The 14,909-nt window shown below is 46.1% G+C and overlaps 1 protein-coding gene and 1 long non-coding RNA gene across 5 annotated transcripts; one reads left to right on the top strand and one right to left on the bottom strand.

Annotated features, from left to right (window-relative positions):
* Window positions 1-705: 705 nt before the first annotated feature.
* Window positions 706-13,525, bottom strand: SULT1C4 (sulfotransferase family 1C member 4). 4 transcript variants are annotated; one of them, XM_086326725.1, is made up of 8 exons: window positions 12,592-13,525; window positions 9,523-9,653; window positions 6,946-7,071; window positions 5,360-5,457; window positions 4,943-5,069; window positions 4,315-4,409; window positions 2,856-3,036; window positions 706-1,956 (listed from the first exon to the last, which is right to left on the bottom strand). In XM_086326725.1, the coding sequence occupies exons 1-8, from the start codon at window positions 12,621-12,623 to the stop codon at window positions 1,841-1,843; spliced, it is 906 nt and encodes a 301-aa protein (XP_086182851.1). In that variant the 5' UTR covers window positions 12,624-13,525; the 3' UTR covers window positions 706-1,840. The 4 variants fall into 4 exon arrangements, with proteins under 4 accessions (XP_086182851.1, XP_086182853.1, XP_086182852.1 ...); XM_086326727.1 differs by lacking the exon at window positions 6,946-7,071 and having other exon boundaries at window positions 12,592-13,284; XM_086326726.1 differs by lacking the exon at window positions 12,592-13,525 and having other exon boundaries at window positions 9,523-9,839.
* On the top strand, window positions 1,840-3,020 carry LOC147363228 (uncharacterized). The gene is made up of 2 exons (XR_015136849.1): window positions 1,840-1,970; window positions 2,781-3,020. It is a non-coding gene; the product is annotated as an uncharacterized LOC147363228 (long non-coding RNA).
* Window positions 13,526-14,909: the final 1,384 nt, after the last annotated feature.

Here is a 14,909-nt window from a genome sequence, read left to right as displayed (position 1 = left end):
ATTCCAGGTGTTCTGTACAGTGATTTGACATTTATATACATTGAGGATTGATCACCACAATAAGTCTAGTAACCATCTGTTACCTTATAAAATTATTGCAATATTATTGACTATATTCTCTATGCTGTATATTACAGTCTGTACCCGTGAGTCTGTTTCTGTTTTTTAGATTCCACATGTAAGTGAAACAATGTGGTTTTTGTCTTTGATTATTTCACTTACTTAGTCTAAAATCTTCTAGGTCCATCCATGTTGTCACAAATAACAAGATCACATTTTTTATGCCTGAGTAATATTCCATCACACACACACACACACACACACACACACACACACACACACACAACCGCACGCCAAATCTTATTTATCCATTCATCTGTCAATGGACATTTAGGTTTCTATGTCTTGGCTATTGTAAATGGTGCTGCTATGAACATTGGGGTACAGGTGTCTTTTCAAATTTTAAGTAATTTAAGTAACTACATGCAGCTAGTGGCTAACACAGTAAGCTCTAGAAGATAACTGGTATAAGACTACTTAAAATATAAGAAGTCGGCTTTTTAGATTTCCTTGACTGACAGAGTATTTTAGTTACTTAGTTCTCAGTTCTTGCCATTTGGTGTGCATTGAAGTATTTAGCAAGGTCCTTGTCTTGGGAAAAAATGAGCAAATGAAAATTTAAATAAGCACAAAGGAGACAATACAGACCTATAAGAGATTTAATGACACACTTTAATCTTAATCACATAAGAATTATGTGTGAAAGACTTCCAAAGAGCAGATGGTCCTTCAGTTTGCAGTATTGGCAGGAAGATGGGAGGCCTGTGCTGGTTAGTGAACTTGCTATTTAAGTTTTAAACTGGTGGGGAGAAAGGAAAGGAAACGTCTGGAGAAGGTGGGATGACAGTAAACCAGTTGGGGTGGGGAGGAGTCTGCAAGACGCGCTTGGACCCAGCGAGGTGGTTCTCTGCTGGAGTTAGGAGGGGGTTTGGCAGCATGAAATCCACCTGGCAGGCGGTTTGGAAGGTAAGTCACCTATGTCATAAGGTAAGTCACCCATGTAGCTGCCTTTGAATCGATGGCTAAAAATGCTTGGGATGTACCTTGTAGGCAGCAAACATTCAGAATCATCGAAAGATTCTGAGCTAAAGAGAAATGTAATGAGTCTTGTTGTGGGAAAAGAAGGTTGGCAGATGTACGATGAACAGAGAAACAAGTTTTGTAGCTCATAGGCAAGGGAGAGGCTTCTGAACCAGAAGGGTGTCTGCAGAGGTAAGGCATCCTGGAAAGACACACTGACAGGTGTTGCTGATGGATTAGAACACAGTTGAGGAGGGGCTAGAGGGAGGTGGGTCAAGGTGCAAGTCTGGGAGGGGTTGGCAGGGAGTGGGAGGGGAGTCCAGGGAAATGCAGAGGCAGAGGTGAGGGATGGGGGTGGAGGCACTGAAGGAAGAAGCCTGGAGTGAATGAGGACGTTTCAGGGGAAAACAGTCACCTGCAAGAAATAGTAACTACTGACACACTTTAGTGCTGTTTTTATAAATTTGCTTAAACCAACACTGAATCTGAAAACTTGAGTATATTCTTATGTGATGACCAGAGCATATTTAATGTGTTCACACGCATATGGTCTGTAGAAAACTGATGCATCATGATCATTAGCAAGGATGCCAGGGTTGTAGGTCTCCGCCTTCCACCTGGCCCCAGCCTCTGTTAGCTCCATCTTTTTTTAGGGTGAACAAAAGCAGACACAAGAAGCACTGGTCCCTCCACCTGAATTCAATATCATGGGGTCAGGGTAATCAACTTTATACCAATTAAATCTGGTGCTTTTTCTTCCTTACAAGAATCGAAAGTGGAGAGTTAGAGTGGTGTCAGCCATGTTCTTCCCGTAATCATCATCAAATCTCTCGTTCTGGGCCACGGTGAAGTGGTTCTTCCAATCCCCGACGACCCCTGGAACAGTCGTGGTAGGGAGTCAGCACTGTGGTGGGAGTGGGGTTGGGGGGGTGTAGGGGAGGGGGACCTGGGAGGGGTGGTTCTCTGTTCTCCTGCTCTTGTATGAGGAGTTCTACCCCCTGCCCCGGAGACATTCCTCTGGCTGGCCCAGCAGGGCCTCCTCCAGGAGGGAGGAAGCATCACCTGTCTGGTTTGTGGGTCGGGATATGGCAAGGTTGTGTGAGCAGCAGGACTGAGGGCCACTCCTGTGTGCCCTTCCTGCGCATCGAAGCAAGGTCTGTGCCAACATAATGTTGCCTGGAGAGCAAGCAGGGCCTGCTAGTGGAGGGACTGCACGTGCCATTTTGAGAAAAGAAGATTCCCCCCAATTCTACAGTTGCAATCCCTGTTACCTTTCCCAGGCTGGTTTTTCTCCATACGGTCATCTATTATCCGGCATGTTTTTTCATTTGCTTTCTTGTGTACGGCTAGAATATAGTTTCCACGAGGGCTGAGCTTTCCTGTGTTTTGTTCACTGCTCTGAACATTACCCAGAACAGAGCCCGGCACATAGTAGCCACTTGAAAAGTAGTTTTGAATGAATGGACCTTTCTGACAGCCTGGAACTCTCTATAAAGTGGGTCCTTTGCTCCATCTGACTCGATTCTGTATCTTTTCACCTTATCAGCCAGAACTCCAGAGGGAACAGGGGGATAGGCGGTTAGACCTAGACACCAAATCTCACTTTCCACTTGGGGCTGAATGTTAATTTCATCTGTGGTTTCTTAAATTGTTCTTTTCCCAGAATCCTTCATTATCAATCCTATTTTTCTTTTCTATAGAAAAGAAATTCCCCAGAGACTATGAAATATTGGACAGTTCCTTTAGGATGATGGCCAAAAGGAAACATTGAAAACCTTTTCTCATGAATGGAGAAATCAACTGGTTCATGTATTCATTCGGAATCGACGTGTAGTTTGCCATCGGGTTCTGCTTCATGACGCTAAATGAAGTGTGGTCAACAATTTTATCCAGAACTTTATCATCTAAGCTCTTTCCAATAAATTCTGCCAGCTTCTGAATTTCATGCTTTGGGTTCTACAAGCAAAGTCAAATTAAAAGACTTGGTATAAGATAATGTATATCAATGAATAATAGTCTTAAAAGAATATTGAAATGAGTTAATAATAGTAATCAGTAACATGCCACGAGTTAAAATTTTTAAAAATCGTATCTCACAAATGTTCAGCTTTTCAGAAATGACTCATTTAGGGGTGGTGACTCATACTGTTCTCTGTATTGCTGCTGCTGCTGCAGCTAAGTTGCTTCCGTGTCCGACTCTTCGCGACCCCATGGACTGCAGCCCACCAGGCACTCCCATTCCTGGGATTCTTCAGGCCAGAACACTGGAGTGGGTTGCCATTTCCTTCTCCGGTTCTCTGTATTAACTAGAGTCTTTATTACTGTTCTTGCTCTAACATGTCAACTGGGTCATGTTGGTAAGATGCTCGAAACGCAGTGACCTGGAGTGCGTGGGACAGACTCCATGGAGCAGTATGTCCAAGGTCAGGTCCAAATGTCCTGCTCCAGCCCATCTGATAAATGCCCCCAGGGGAGGCACTGAACTGACGCTGAAAGCAGACGTCACAGTGGCTTCGGGGACCTGGCAACAGTGGCCGGTTGCCTGCTTCTGTCTCTGATGTACCTTTCAAAAATCAGGCTCTCAGTTACAAATCCAAGGACAGAGATTGTCATTCTATACAGACCCAGTGGAGTCACAAAAGTGCTGGGTAGATGACCATTTACCATCAACTCTCATGACACCACCTCCTTCAGTCCTGATAGCATTTCTTGGGGTGTATATTACTATCTCCTCTCTAGTGACTTCTAACATCAAAATTCCTAGATGTCATACATCTTCACAAAGAAGAATTGCCAGCAAGCAGTAAGCCAGAACTTGGGTTCGAGACTACATAGTGTTTCCCACTGCACCAAATTTCTTAAACTGTTTCTTGAAACTCTCTCATTCCTCTAGCACTAAGGAAAGAAACCAAAATGTACTAGAGAGTTTTTTCCTTCTAATGGGAATTTTAAAATACACACCGCAAGGGGGGAGAAAAAGCATCGCTCGTGTTTGCCATCCTCTGCCTGTAAGGAAAAGGTATCCCACAGCCCAGAGTTCTAGGAAGCTCGGGTGAGACTGTGCTATGGAAACTCATGATGTGCCAGGTGCGCTGTGATGGGTGGACGGGGCAACCAGCGAAACACAGCATCTCCTGTGCCCAACTGCAATCTGAGGGTCCCCGATGGGGTGCACACATTGCAACTGAAGCATTTATGGTCAAATGGGGACTTGTTAGGTGGCCTGGTCCTCACCTCCTTCATGTCCTCGTAGAAGAGATAGAGGATGCGGTGCTGGTCCTTGGCCTGCCACCAGCCCTTCACGTGGTCGTACCAGGAGCCCCAGCACACTGCAGGATGGGACCAGAACAGGGCCGTGAGTCACAGAAACCCAGTGACAAGTACACCCCCCATCCCCACCGCCGCCCCAGGAGGAGGATCCTGAAGGGAGGGAGGAGGTACCCCTTGTGATTCCTTCATGGTAAAGCCAGCTAAAGGAAATCAGTCCTGAATATTCATTGGAAGGACGGATGTTGAAGCTGAAACTCCAATACTTTGGCCAATACTGATGCGAAGAGCTGACTCATTGGAAAAGACCCTGATGCTGGGAAAGACTGAAGGCAGGAGGAGAAGGGGATGACAGAGGATGAGATGGTTGGATGGCATCACTGACTCAATGGGCATGAGTCTGAGTAAACTCTGGGAGTAGGTGAAGGACAGGGAGGCCTGGCATGCTGCGGTCCATGGGGTTGCAAAGAGTCAGATACAAGTGAACAACCGAACTGAACTGAAAGCCAGCAGAGCCCCTGCTGTTCTCAGAAACTGACACCTTTTTTGTAGAATGCTTGAGGATTTTGAGACAGGATGGAAACCAAGGGCTCACCTTTCCCAGCCAGAAAACTCTCAAAGTATTCTTCCCAGGTGCCTGGAGCAGGAAGGTTTCTATTCATCCTGTGAAAGTGGTAATAAGACACCATGTTGTCCTTGGGATTCCTGGCTACATAGATCATCTAGAAGTGGAGAGAGGAAGGGGAGAAGCAAAACCAGGATTAGAACAGCAGACAATGATGTGAGGGTGGGCGTATTCCACACAGGTGGGTATTCCTGAGGCTGTGTTTCTGTACTGTGGCTTTAGTGGGAGGTGGAAAGGATTCACGTCAATCTGCGTATTGATGATGTGTGACCAGTGGACTTTTTGTTTTTGTTTCTGTTTTTAACAAGTGACATGTTTTAAGAGGAAATTGAAGACCAGTCTGAGAGCCTTCTAAGGGCCCAAATCTGCATTCCTTTGGCTCCCTACCTTACAGTTTTCCTCCAGGAAAGATGGTGGCAGCAAGTGGAAGGGGAGATGTGTCTTCAACATCCGGGGTGAGGCCATTGCATTCGCTTGTTCCAAGCCTGTGAAATTAGTTTTGAACAACTTTCCATTATTTTTTTCCATTTGCTTCAGAAACTTGCTGCCCCATTTTTAGTCTATTAGGAACACTCCAGACCACCTGTAACTCTCTGTGGCTTTCATATGAGAGAATGGGGGTTTTGGTTAGAGCCGTTTTTGTTTTTGCCACATAGTTTGTGGCATTCTAGTTCCCCAGCCAGGATTGAAGTCATGCTTCCTGCAGTGAGAGCATCATCTTAAACACTGGCCCCCAACAAAGTCTCTAGAACACCTTTTAACCATACAATGAACCAAGTAAATAAGAACCTAAAAAATTCCAACCGTTCCACCATAAAATTATCTTTCCTAGGCTCGTCTTTGTGGAATGAGTTTAATTTCTAATTGGAGAATCAAAACTTACTTTTATTTTAAAACTTTTAAAATATTTATATTTATTTTAATATTTATTTATATTTATTTGGCTGCACCAGGTCTTAACTGTGGCATGTGCATTCTAGTTTCCCTGAGCAGGCATTGAACCCAGGTCCCTTGCATTGAGAGCTTGGAATCTTAGCCACTGGACCACCGGTAAGTCCTTTACCTTACTTTTGTATGAACAGAAACTCAGTTAGAAAATGTCTGAAGTATAGCCATGGCCAGACAGTGAAAAAGAGTCCTGAAGCCCATTGATGGTGGTTTGAACACCTGGGATTCTGAACGGGCTGCTGTGCTTAGTCACTCAGTCATGTCCGCCAGGCTCTTCTGTCTATGGAGTTCTCCAGACAAGAATACTGCAATGGTGAGAGAGTCAGTTCCTAGGCAGGTTGATAGGGAGTCTAGGGGTCCCCAAGGAGAGAGGGGTCTGGAATTCTCAAGGAGGAAGAAAGGACAAACTTTTTTTCTTTTTCCACATTCCTTAGGATTATATACCAATAATGTATCCTGCCTAAGGACAGTCTTTGGATTCAACCTTCTGTTATTTTAAAATGTTAGTTATGGGAGTATACCTGGTCTTTACAAGGATGTATCTTGCCTGAGGACAGTGTTATCTTAAAATTTAAATTATGGGAGTAGGTCGGAGGAGGTCTTTACAACCTCCAGACATTCTTTGGATTATATAACCTCATTGTTAACACTAGCAAGCGGGTACTCTTTCTACCCCCTTCTGATGCCTATGTCAGAAGCTTTCTCTATCTCCTTTATACTTTAATAAAACTTTACTACACAAAAGCTCTGAGCGATCAAGCCCCGTCTCTGGCCCCGGATTGAATTCTTCTCCTCCGGGGGCCAAGAATCCCGGTGTATTCGCGTGATTCAACAACAACCTTTCACTGGGTTGCCATTTCCTTCTCTAGGGGATCTTCCCAACCCAAGGATGGAACGCACGTCTCCTGCATTTGCAGGTAGATTCTTTACCACAGCACCACCTCGGAAGCCTGAGAGGGCTGCTGGCTAGTAAAAATTCTGGGTACGTCTAGACCTGGGGTCAGGTGCAGCCGTGATGTACTCACCAGATCCTAGGGAAGGGATTATCCACTCGATGAAGGGAAATCGCTCATGCGTGGGTGCCCTCTGGCTTTGGTTGACATCACCCCCGTTTTGTATCAAGTCCACAATCTCTTGTGTCCATGTTGTTCCTTATTCCGTGGGTAAGAATAGGAGGCACAGACATTATCTCCCGCATTTCTTAGGATATGAGCAAATGCTGGTTAGAGTAGCTGTGTGAACATTGAAGCCTGCTGTATAGTGGAATTCAGAAAACATCCTTGTTTGTTTACATCTTGTGTTATCACAATACGGATTTTTAGGCAAACACTCCAGTTTGGAGTGGACATAAGATTCATAAATAGACAGTTCTTCTTTTCTCTGTCACAACCATTCATTAGGGTTGTCATGCTACAGAGTTGGTGGCATTGTTCCTTAGAAAGGTGGAGTGGAAGTCTTTCTCTCCCAGCTGTGATGTGGGGTCGTCCCTGTGTGATCTTCAGACTGTTTTCCAAGTGCACAGCCTGAGGTTGGTACCCAGGAGGCTTTGTTGTGTGTTGGCTAAATGAGCGAGTGATTAGGGCTTAGTCTCTGTGTTCACGCTGTCCTGTTATTCCTGAAGGCTAGAAAGTGCATTTCCTAGGCTCCTTTGCCACTGAGATTCTCAACACCCTGAGACTGATTTACCTTCTGAGAGTTAAAGGAAGGAGACAGAGGTCTGAGGGTGGCCCCACCGGGTACAAGGTGTGTGGAAGCCACTCCACACATCTGGGTCAAGCACGGAGCTCGATCCAGAAGCTGCACCCGCCGCACTACCCCTGGAGGAGGGCTTCCGTCTGCAGTTTCAGTCACTTATATGGGCCCCATCCTGACTAGCGTGGGGGCTGCTACCTATTCTGCAGCCTCGAAGACCTATTGAACCAGAGGTCTGACCACGTCCATGTCAGGAGGAGATCGAATAGCAGTGGCGTTTTATTTCCTAGACGAGTTGGTCTCTAATATTATCTGGCACCAACTCTTCATTACGGGTTAAAGGACCAATATTTCTTTGGCTATCAACTCAGAGTCACTTGTACTAGTTTTGTGTGTTTACTGTGAATTTTGGCAGCTTCCTAGGTGGCTCAGTGACAAATAATCCGCCTGCCAAGCAGGAGATGTGGTATTCTTGCCTGGAGAATTCCATGGACAAAAGAGCCTGGTGGGCTACAGTCCATGGGTTTTCAAAGACTCAGACATGATTTAGCGACTAAACAACAACTCTGAATTTATAGCCACGGGGTAACATTGGGGCGGGTTCCAGTGCAGCTGGAGGTTCAAAGTCAGCTGGTCCTTGGGGTCAGAGGTCAGTGATTCTACAATGTGTGTATCTCTGCTCAGTCACAGAGTGTTGACTATTCTGCGAAAAACCTAGGTGAAAAGCTTTACATCATCTGAGCTTGTTTCTTATTCCCTTTTATCAATATATCCTTTATTAGCATATGCAGTTTTCATGACTGATTAAATACTGCATTAGCCGGTAGGTAAGTGCTTTTCTTTCTGTTATTAGATTGTAACCCCTAACCCATGAAAACTCTAAATGAACCAAACTTTAATGCTCACTTTTGGTAGGTGGGAAAAGATGAAAGATTAAGCACTGTACTGAAATTATGGTGATAGAGTAGAACTGTGAGTGAAATAAGGCAGTGAGATGTGATTCCCCACCAGTGGTTACTTTCAGAAACTCACATTTAGAAAATTTTAATTCTGAACAAACTCATGAGAAGTAATAGAAAGCCAGGGCTGATCTGAAACCAGTTGACACGTGAGTCTAAGGTCCCATCTGCCTGCAGAGCCTTTTATCAAATCAATACAGATGAAGTCAAAGGGTGGGTGGAGTGTGTGTGTGTGTGTGCCCATGAGTGAACGTAGCAGAAATTATTGACTGTTGTTGATTTTGCAAAGAACAAATGTATGTGCAGTTGGGGTATGAGCTGAGTACTGTGTTTTGGTCTAACTGTAGATTCAAACAAATAGCTGCAGAGAACTCCTCGTCCTGGCTCACCCTCAAATTTACGTGACGCAGTGGCTGAGCTCGTTTGTCCTGTTTCTACAGTAACTTTGTTAAACTGATTACTGAAATAAGAAAGCAGGTTCACAACATACCACCAGGACGGTGGAGATGCAGAGAGTAGTCTGGGACCCTGAGCAGGGGGATTTATGAGTTCAGCCTTGCAGAACATAAGCCCCCTTCACCACTCGCCTGCTGCCCCCACCAGCTGGGGGTGCCCGGTCTGGCTCTGCTGTAAGGGCCTGCCCTGGTAACAAGTAAATCAACAAGTCTGGCCCTTTGGTTTCAGACTGTTTGATTTACTCTCTTGCAGGGAGGTAAACAACATGCACTTCACAGGAAGTATTAAATCTTAAGATGTGTAGGTCATTTTAATGTTTTTTGTGTGGTCCCCCCGTCCCGCCCCCGTGATTTGTGTTGGCCATATCCCTCTGCCCACTGAATGGTTTTCTGCTGAAACCCCAGTGGGTTTCTCAACATCCTCAGTGCTGCGTCTTGCTTGCTTCTGTCCCTGCCCCTCCTCCCACCTCCCCTGTCCCTTGTCCCTCCCGCCTACCTGCTTTCGGGTAGGTAGAGATGAGCAGGTCATCAGGCCTGGCTTGGAAGCTCCAGATCTGATCCCAGGTGTCACAGGTGGGCGTGGGCTGCAGGATGCCTTCCACGTAGTCCACAGCCAGGCGACTCACACTGTCAAATTCCAAAGCCTCCATGTTGTTCAAGGCCAATGTCAGGGGTCAGAAATTTCAGCTCCAGAAAGCGTTACCCTCAGACAGCTCAGAGCTGAGTGCTGGGCGGCTTACAGACAGGGCAGGGCTGAGACCTCAGGCCCTGCCTGGAGTTGCGCATCGACAGGCAGCTGGCTGGCCAGGGAGTGGCAACTCTGGCTTAGGACTTTGCACACAGCACTTCTGACCAGCTATAGCCACCTCTGGGAGGGGCAGTGACCTAGCTGCCTAGCCGTCTGCTCTCTGGGCTGCGCCGCGGCTCCCCGCCCCCGGCTGTGTCCCTTGTGCCTTCAGCCACTCTTCTGCCCTTAGCCATGGTCAGGGCCACCTCATTTGCAGTCCTCCTCTGCATTCACAAAATAATTCACAGATCTCTTTAATTCTTTCTTCTGGGAATTTTAAGCTCATTACAAAGTTGCAGGAAATCTGCAGGTGGTCTTACAAGTTGCAGCAGAGACTCTCTTCCTTGAAAGGCTGGAGGGAAGTTTTTGCGCTGCCAACAGTGAGAGCTTAGACCCAACCACCCAGCGCAGATGTGGGGGTGGGGGATCAGCAGTGTTTTTTTAAGACTGAAATAGAGGAGGCTCCAATAGGAATGATTCTCTTCCAGTTGTAGGCTGTTTAGTGTCAGTATCAGCCCTGGTCTGTTCACAGACAATAAAACATATTTGTCCCTTAGAAGCCAAGTGGATACGAAAGCCACAGAGTTACAGAACTCTTCATTACGGGTTAAAGGACCAATATTTCTTTAGCTATCAACTCAAAGGAAGTTGGAGTCATCTGTACTAGTTTTGTGTGTTTACTATGAATTTTGGCGGCTTCCTAGGTGGCTCAGTGACAAAGAATCCCCATGCCAAGCAGGAGATGTGGGTTTAATCCCTGGGTTGGGAAGATCCCCTGGAGTAGGAAATGGCACCCCATTCCAGTATTCTTGCCTGGAGAATTCCATGGACAAAGGTGGGCTACAGTCCATGGGGTTTCAGAGTCAGACATGACTTAGCGACTAAACAACAACTCTGAATTTATAGGCACAGGCTAACATTGGGGAGGTTTAAAGTCACCTGGTCCTTGGGGTCAGAGGTCAGTGATTCTACAATGTGTATATCTCTGCTCAGTCACAGAGTGTTTACTATTTTGCTAAAAATCTCAGTGAAAACCTTTACAGCATCTGAGCTTGTTTCTTGTTCCCTTTTATCAATACAGCCTTTATTAGCATATGCAGTTTTCATGACTGATTAAATACTGCATTAGCTGGTAAGTGCTTTTCTTTCTGTTGTTATTAGATTGTAACCCCTAACTCATGAAAACTCTAAATGAATCAAACTTTAATACTCACTTTTGGTAGGTGGAAAAAGATGAAAGATTAAGCATTGTACTGAAATTATGGTGATAGAGTAGAATTGTGAGTGAAATAAGGCAGTGAGATGTGATTCCCCACCAGTGGTTACTTTCAGAAACTCACATTTAGAAAATTTTAATTCTGAACAAACTCATGAGAAGTAATATCAGAAAGTGAGGGCTGATTTGAAACCAGTTAACACATGAGTCTAAGGCCCCAACTGCCTACAGAGCCTTTTATCAAATCAATACAGATAAAGTCAAAGGGTGGGTGGAGTATATGTGTGTGCCCATGAGTGCATATAGCAGAAATTATTGACAGTTATTGATTTTGCAAAGAGCAAATGTATGTGCAGTTGGGATATGAGTACTGTGTTTTGGTCTAACAGTGCTGCTGCTGCTGCTAAGTCGCTCAGTCGTGTCCGACTCTGTGTGACTCCAGAGACGACAGCCAACTAGGCTTCTCCGTCCATGGGATTTTACAGGCAAGAGTGCTGGAGTGGGGTGCCATTGCCTTCTCTCTTGGTCTAACTGTAGATGCACACAAATAGCTGCAGAGAATTCCTCGTCCTGGCTCACCCCCAAATTTACATGACGCAGTGGCTGAGCTCAAGTTTGTCCTGTTTCTACAGTAACTTTGTTAAACTGATTATATTGAAATAAGAATGCAGGTTTACAACATACCACCGGGAGGGTGGAGATACAGAGAGTAGGTCTGGGACCCTGAGCAGGAGGACTCATGAGTTCAGCCTTGCAGAACATAAGCCCCCTTCTCCGCTTGCCTGCTCCCCCAACCAGCTGGGGGTGCCCAGTCTGGATCTGCTGTAAGGGCCTTCCTTGCTGCTAAGTTGCTCAGTTGTGTCCGACTCTGTGTGACCCCAGAGATGGCAGCCCTCTAGGCTCTGCCGTCCCTGGGATTCTCCAGGCAAGAACACTGGAGTGGGTTGCCATTTCCTTCTCCAATGCATTAAAGTGAAAACTGAAAGTGAAACTGCTCAGTCCTGTCTGACTCGCAGCGACCCCAGGGACTGCAGCCCACCAGGCTCCTCCATCCATGGGATTTTCCAGGCAAGAGTGCTGGAGTGGGGTGCTGTTGCCTTCTCTCTTGGTCTTACTGTAGATGCAGACAAATAGCTGCAGAGAACTTCTCGTCCCGGCTCACCCCCAAATTACATCACACAGTGGCTGAGCTCAAGTTTGTCCTGTTTCTACAGTAACTTTGTTAAACTGATTATATTTAAACTGCAGCCCACCTGGTAACAAGTAAATCAACAAGTCTGGGTCCTTTGTTTCAGACTGTTTGATTTACTCTCTTACAGGAAAGTAAACAACATGTACTTCACAGGAAGTATTAAATCTTAAGATGTGTAGGTCATTTTAATGTTTTTTGTGTGGTCCCCCCGCCCCGCCCCCGTGATTTGTGTTGGCCGTATCCCTCTGCCCACTGAATGGTTTTCTGCTGAAACCCCAGTGGGTTTCTCAACATCCTCAGTGCTGCGTCTTGCTTGCTTCTGTCCCTGCCCCTCCTCCCACCTCCCCTGTCCCTTGTCCCTCCCACCTACCTGCTTTCGGGAACTAGAGATGAGCAGGTCATCAGGCCTGGCTTGGAAGCTCTGGATCTGATCCCAAGTGTCACAGGTGGGCTTGGGCTGCAGGATGCCTTCCACGTAGTCCACAGCCACTCGACTCATGCCCTCAGATTTCAAAGCCTCCATGTTGTTCAAGGCCAATGGCAGGGGTCAGAAATTTCAGCTCGGGAAAATGTTACTCTGAGACAGTTCAGAGCTGCGTGCTCGGCGGCTTACAGACAGGGGAGGGCTGAGACCTCAGGTCCTGCCAGGAGTTGCCCAACGAGGGCCAGCTGGCCTGGCCAGAGGGTGGCAACTCTGGCTTAGGACTTTGCACACAGCACTTTTAACCAGCTGTAGCCGCCTCTGGGAGGGGCAGTGACGTAGCTGCCTAGCCCTGTGCTCTGGGCTGCTCCGAGGCTCCCCGCCCCTGGCTGTGTTCCTTGTGCCTTCAGCCACTCTTCTGTGCCCTTAGCGATGGTCAGGGCCACCTCATTTGCAGTCCTACTCTGCATTCACATAATAATTCACAGATCTCTTTAATTCTTTCTTCTGGGAATTTTAAGCTCATTACAAAGTTGCAGGAAATCTGCAGGTGGTCTTACAAGTTGCAGCAGAGACTCACTGCCATGAAAGGCTGGAAGGAAGCTTGTGCTGCCAACAGTGAGAGCTTAGACCCAACCTCCCAGTGCAGATGTGGGGGTGGGAGATCAGCAGTGTTATTTTTAAGACTGAAATAGAGGAGGCTCCAATAGGAATGATTCTCTTCCTGTTGTAGGCTGTTTAGTGTCATTATCAGCCCTGGTCTGTTCACAGACAATAAAACATATTTGTCCCTTAGAAGCCAAGTGGATACGAAAGCCACAGAGTTACAGAATGCCCATCCTCTGACTTTTTCTTCCTGGTGTTCACCATCCAGGCTCATGCTGGATTCCACCCCACCCCAACAATGCCTCCCTCACAATCCCCACAAGCCCCTTGTTTTCCTAAAAGCCCTAGTGTTTGTTTATGCTGCTTGTTCCTTTCCTTGGAATCATTCCTGGCTCCTGCAGTTTTGTTTTCTTTTCCCCCTTCTTGTTTCCACAACCCTTCTTGGCTGACCGCTTCAAAAACAAGAGCAATCAAAACCACAGTGAGGTACCATCTCATGTCGGTCAGGATGGCTACCATCAAAAAGTCTACAAACAACAAATGCTGGAGAGGGTGTGGAGAAAAAGGGAACCCTCTTACATTGTTGGTGGGAATGCAAACTAGTGTAGCCACTGTTCATTACAGACAACAGTGTGGAGATTCCTTAAAAAGCTGAAAATAGAACTGCCGTACCACCCAGCAATCCCATTGCTGGGCATGCACACCAAGAAAACCAGAATTGAAAGAGATCCGTGCACCCCAATGTTCGTTGAATCACTGTTTACAACAGCTAGGACATGAAAGCAACCTAAATGTCCATTGGCGGATGAATGGAGAAGAAAGCCGTGGTACATATACACACAATGGAATATTACTCAGCTATTAAAAGAATGCATTTGAGTCAGTTCTAAGGATGTGAATGAAACTGGAGCCTATTATACAGAGTGAAGTAAGTCAGAAAGAAAAACACCAATACGATATATTAATGCATATATATGGAATTTAAACAGATGGTAACGATGACCCTATATGGAAGACAGTAAAAGAGACACGGATGTAAAAAACAGTCTTTTGGACTCTGTGGGAGAAGGTGACGGTGGGATGATTTGAGAGAATAGCATTGAAACATGTATATTACCATATGTGAAGTAGATGGCCAGTCTAAGTTCAATGCATGAAACCAGGCATTCAAAGCCGGGTCACGGGGACAACCCAGAGGGATGGGATGGGGATGTTGGGACACATGTACACTGTGGCTGATTCATGTCAGTGTATGGCAAAAACCACCACAATATTGTAAATTAACCTCCAATTAAAATTAATTAATTAACTTTTTAAAAAACTCATGAAAAAAAAAAGCAAAACAAGAGCAGACCCACTCAGTCCTCCTGCTTCTCCTTGCGGTATTATCAAGTACATCTGGTCTTTGTTTCTGGTTCCTGATGCTGTGTCTCAAAAACCCTTGGAAGTTCCTGAGCAGTTGGAGCCTTTGGCTGTTTGTGTTGAGTCCCTGTGGACCCCACCTGGGTTGTCAGGGAGATCACACCTGCTGAACGTGTGGATGCTTTCTGGGAGGGGCTGCCTGGAGGCTCCTTGAGGATGAGGGACAGGGCACGACAGCTCTGCCCCTTTTCCCCCAAAAGCCTGACCCCTGTACCTGTAACATTCACCTGTCCCGATAT

The sequence above is a fragment of the Bos grunniens genome, chromosome 11 (genome assembly GCF_055505025.1).
Source record: "Bos grunniens cultivar Pamir isolate PY7600 chromosome 11, Bosgru_T2T1.0, whole genome shotgun sequence".
Classification (NCBI taxonomy): domain Eukaryota; kingdom Metazoa; phylum Chordata; class Mammalia; order Artiodactyla; family Bovidae; genus Bos; species Bos grunniens.
The sequence above is the reverse complement of the archived record's forward strand: the minus strand, read 5'-3'. Positions and strand labels throughout refer to the sequence as shown.

Coding starts and splice junctions, on each gene's coding strand:
- SULT1C4 (XM_086326725.1), bottom strand. CDS start 12,623: ATGACCTGCTCATCTCTAGTTCCCGAAAGCAG. Junction 5,458..6,945: donor AATCCCTTCCCTAGGATCTG/GTGAGTACATCA, acceptor CTAATTTCACAG/GCTTGGAACAAGCGAATGCA. Junction 1,957..2,855: donor TTCTCCATTCATGAGAAAAG/GTTTTCAATGTT, acceptor CGACTGTTCCAG/GGGTCGTCGGGGATTGGAAG.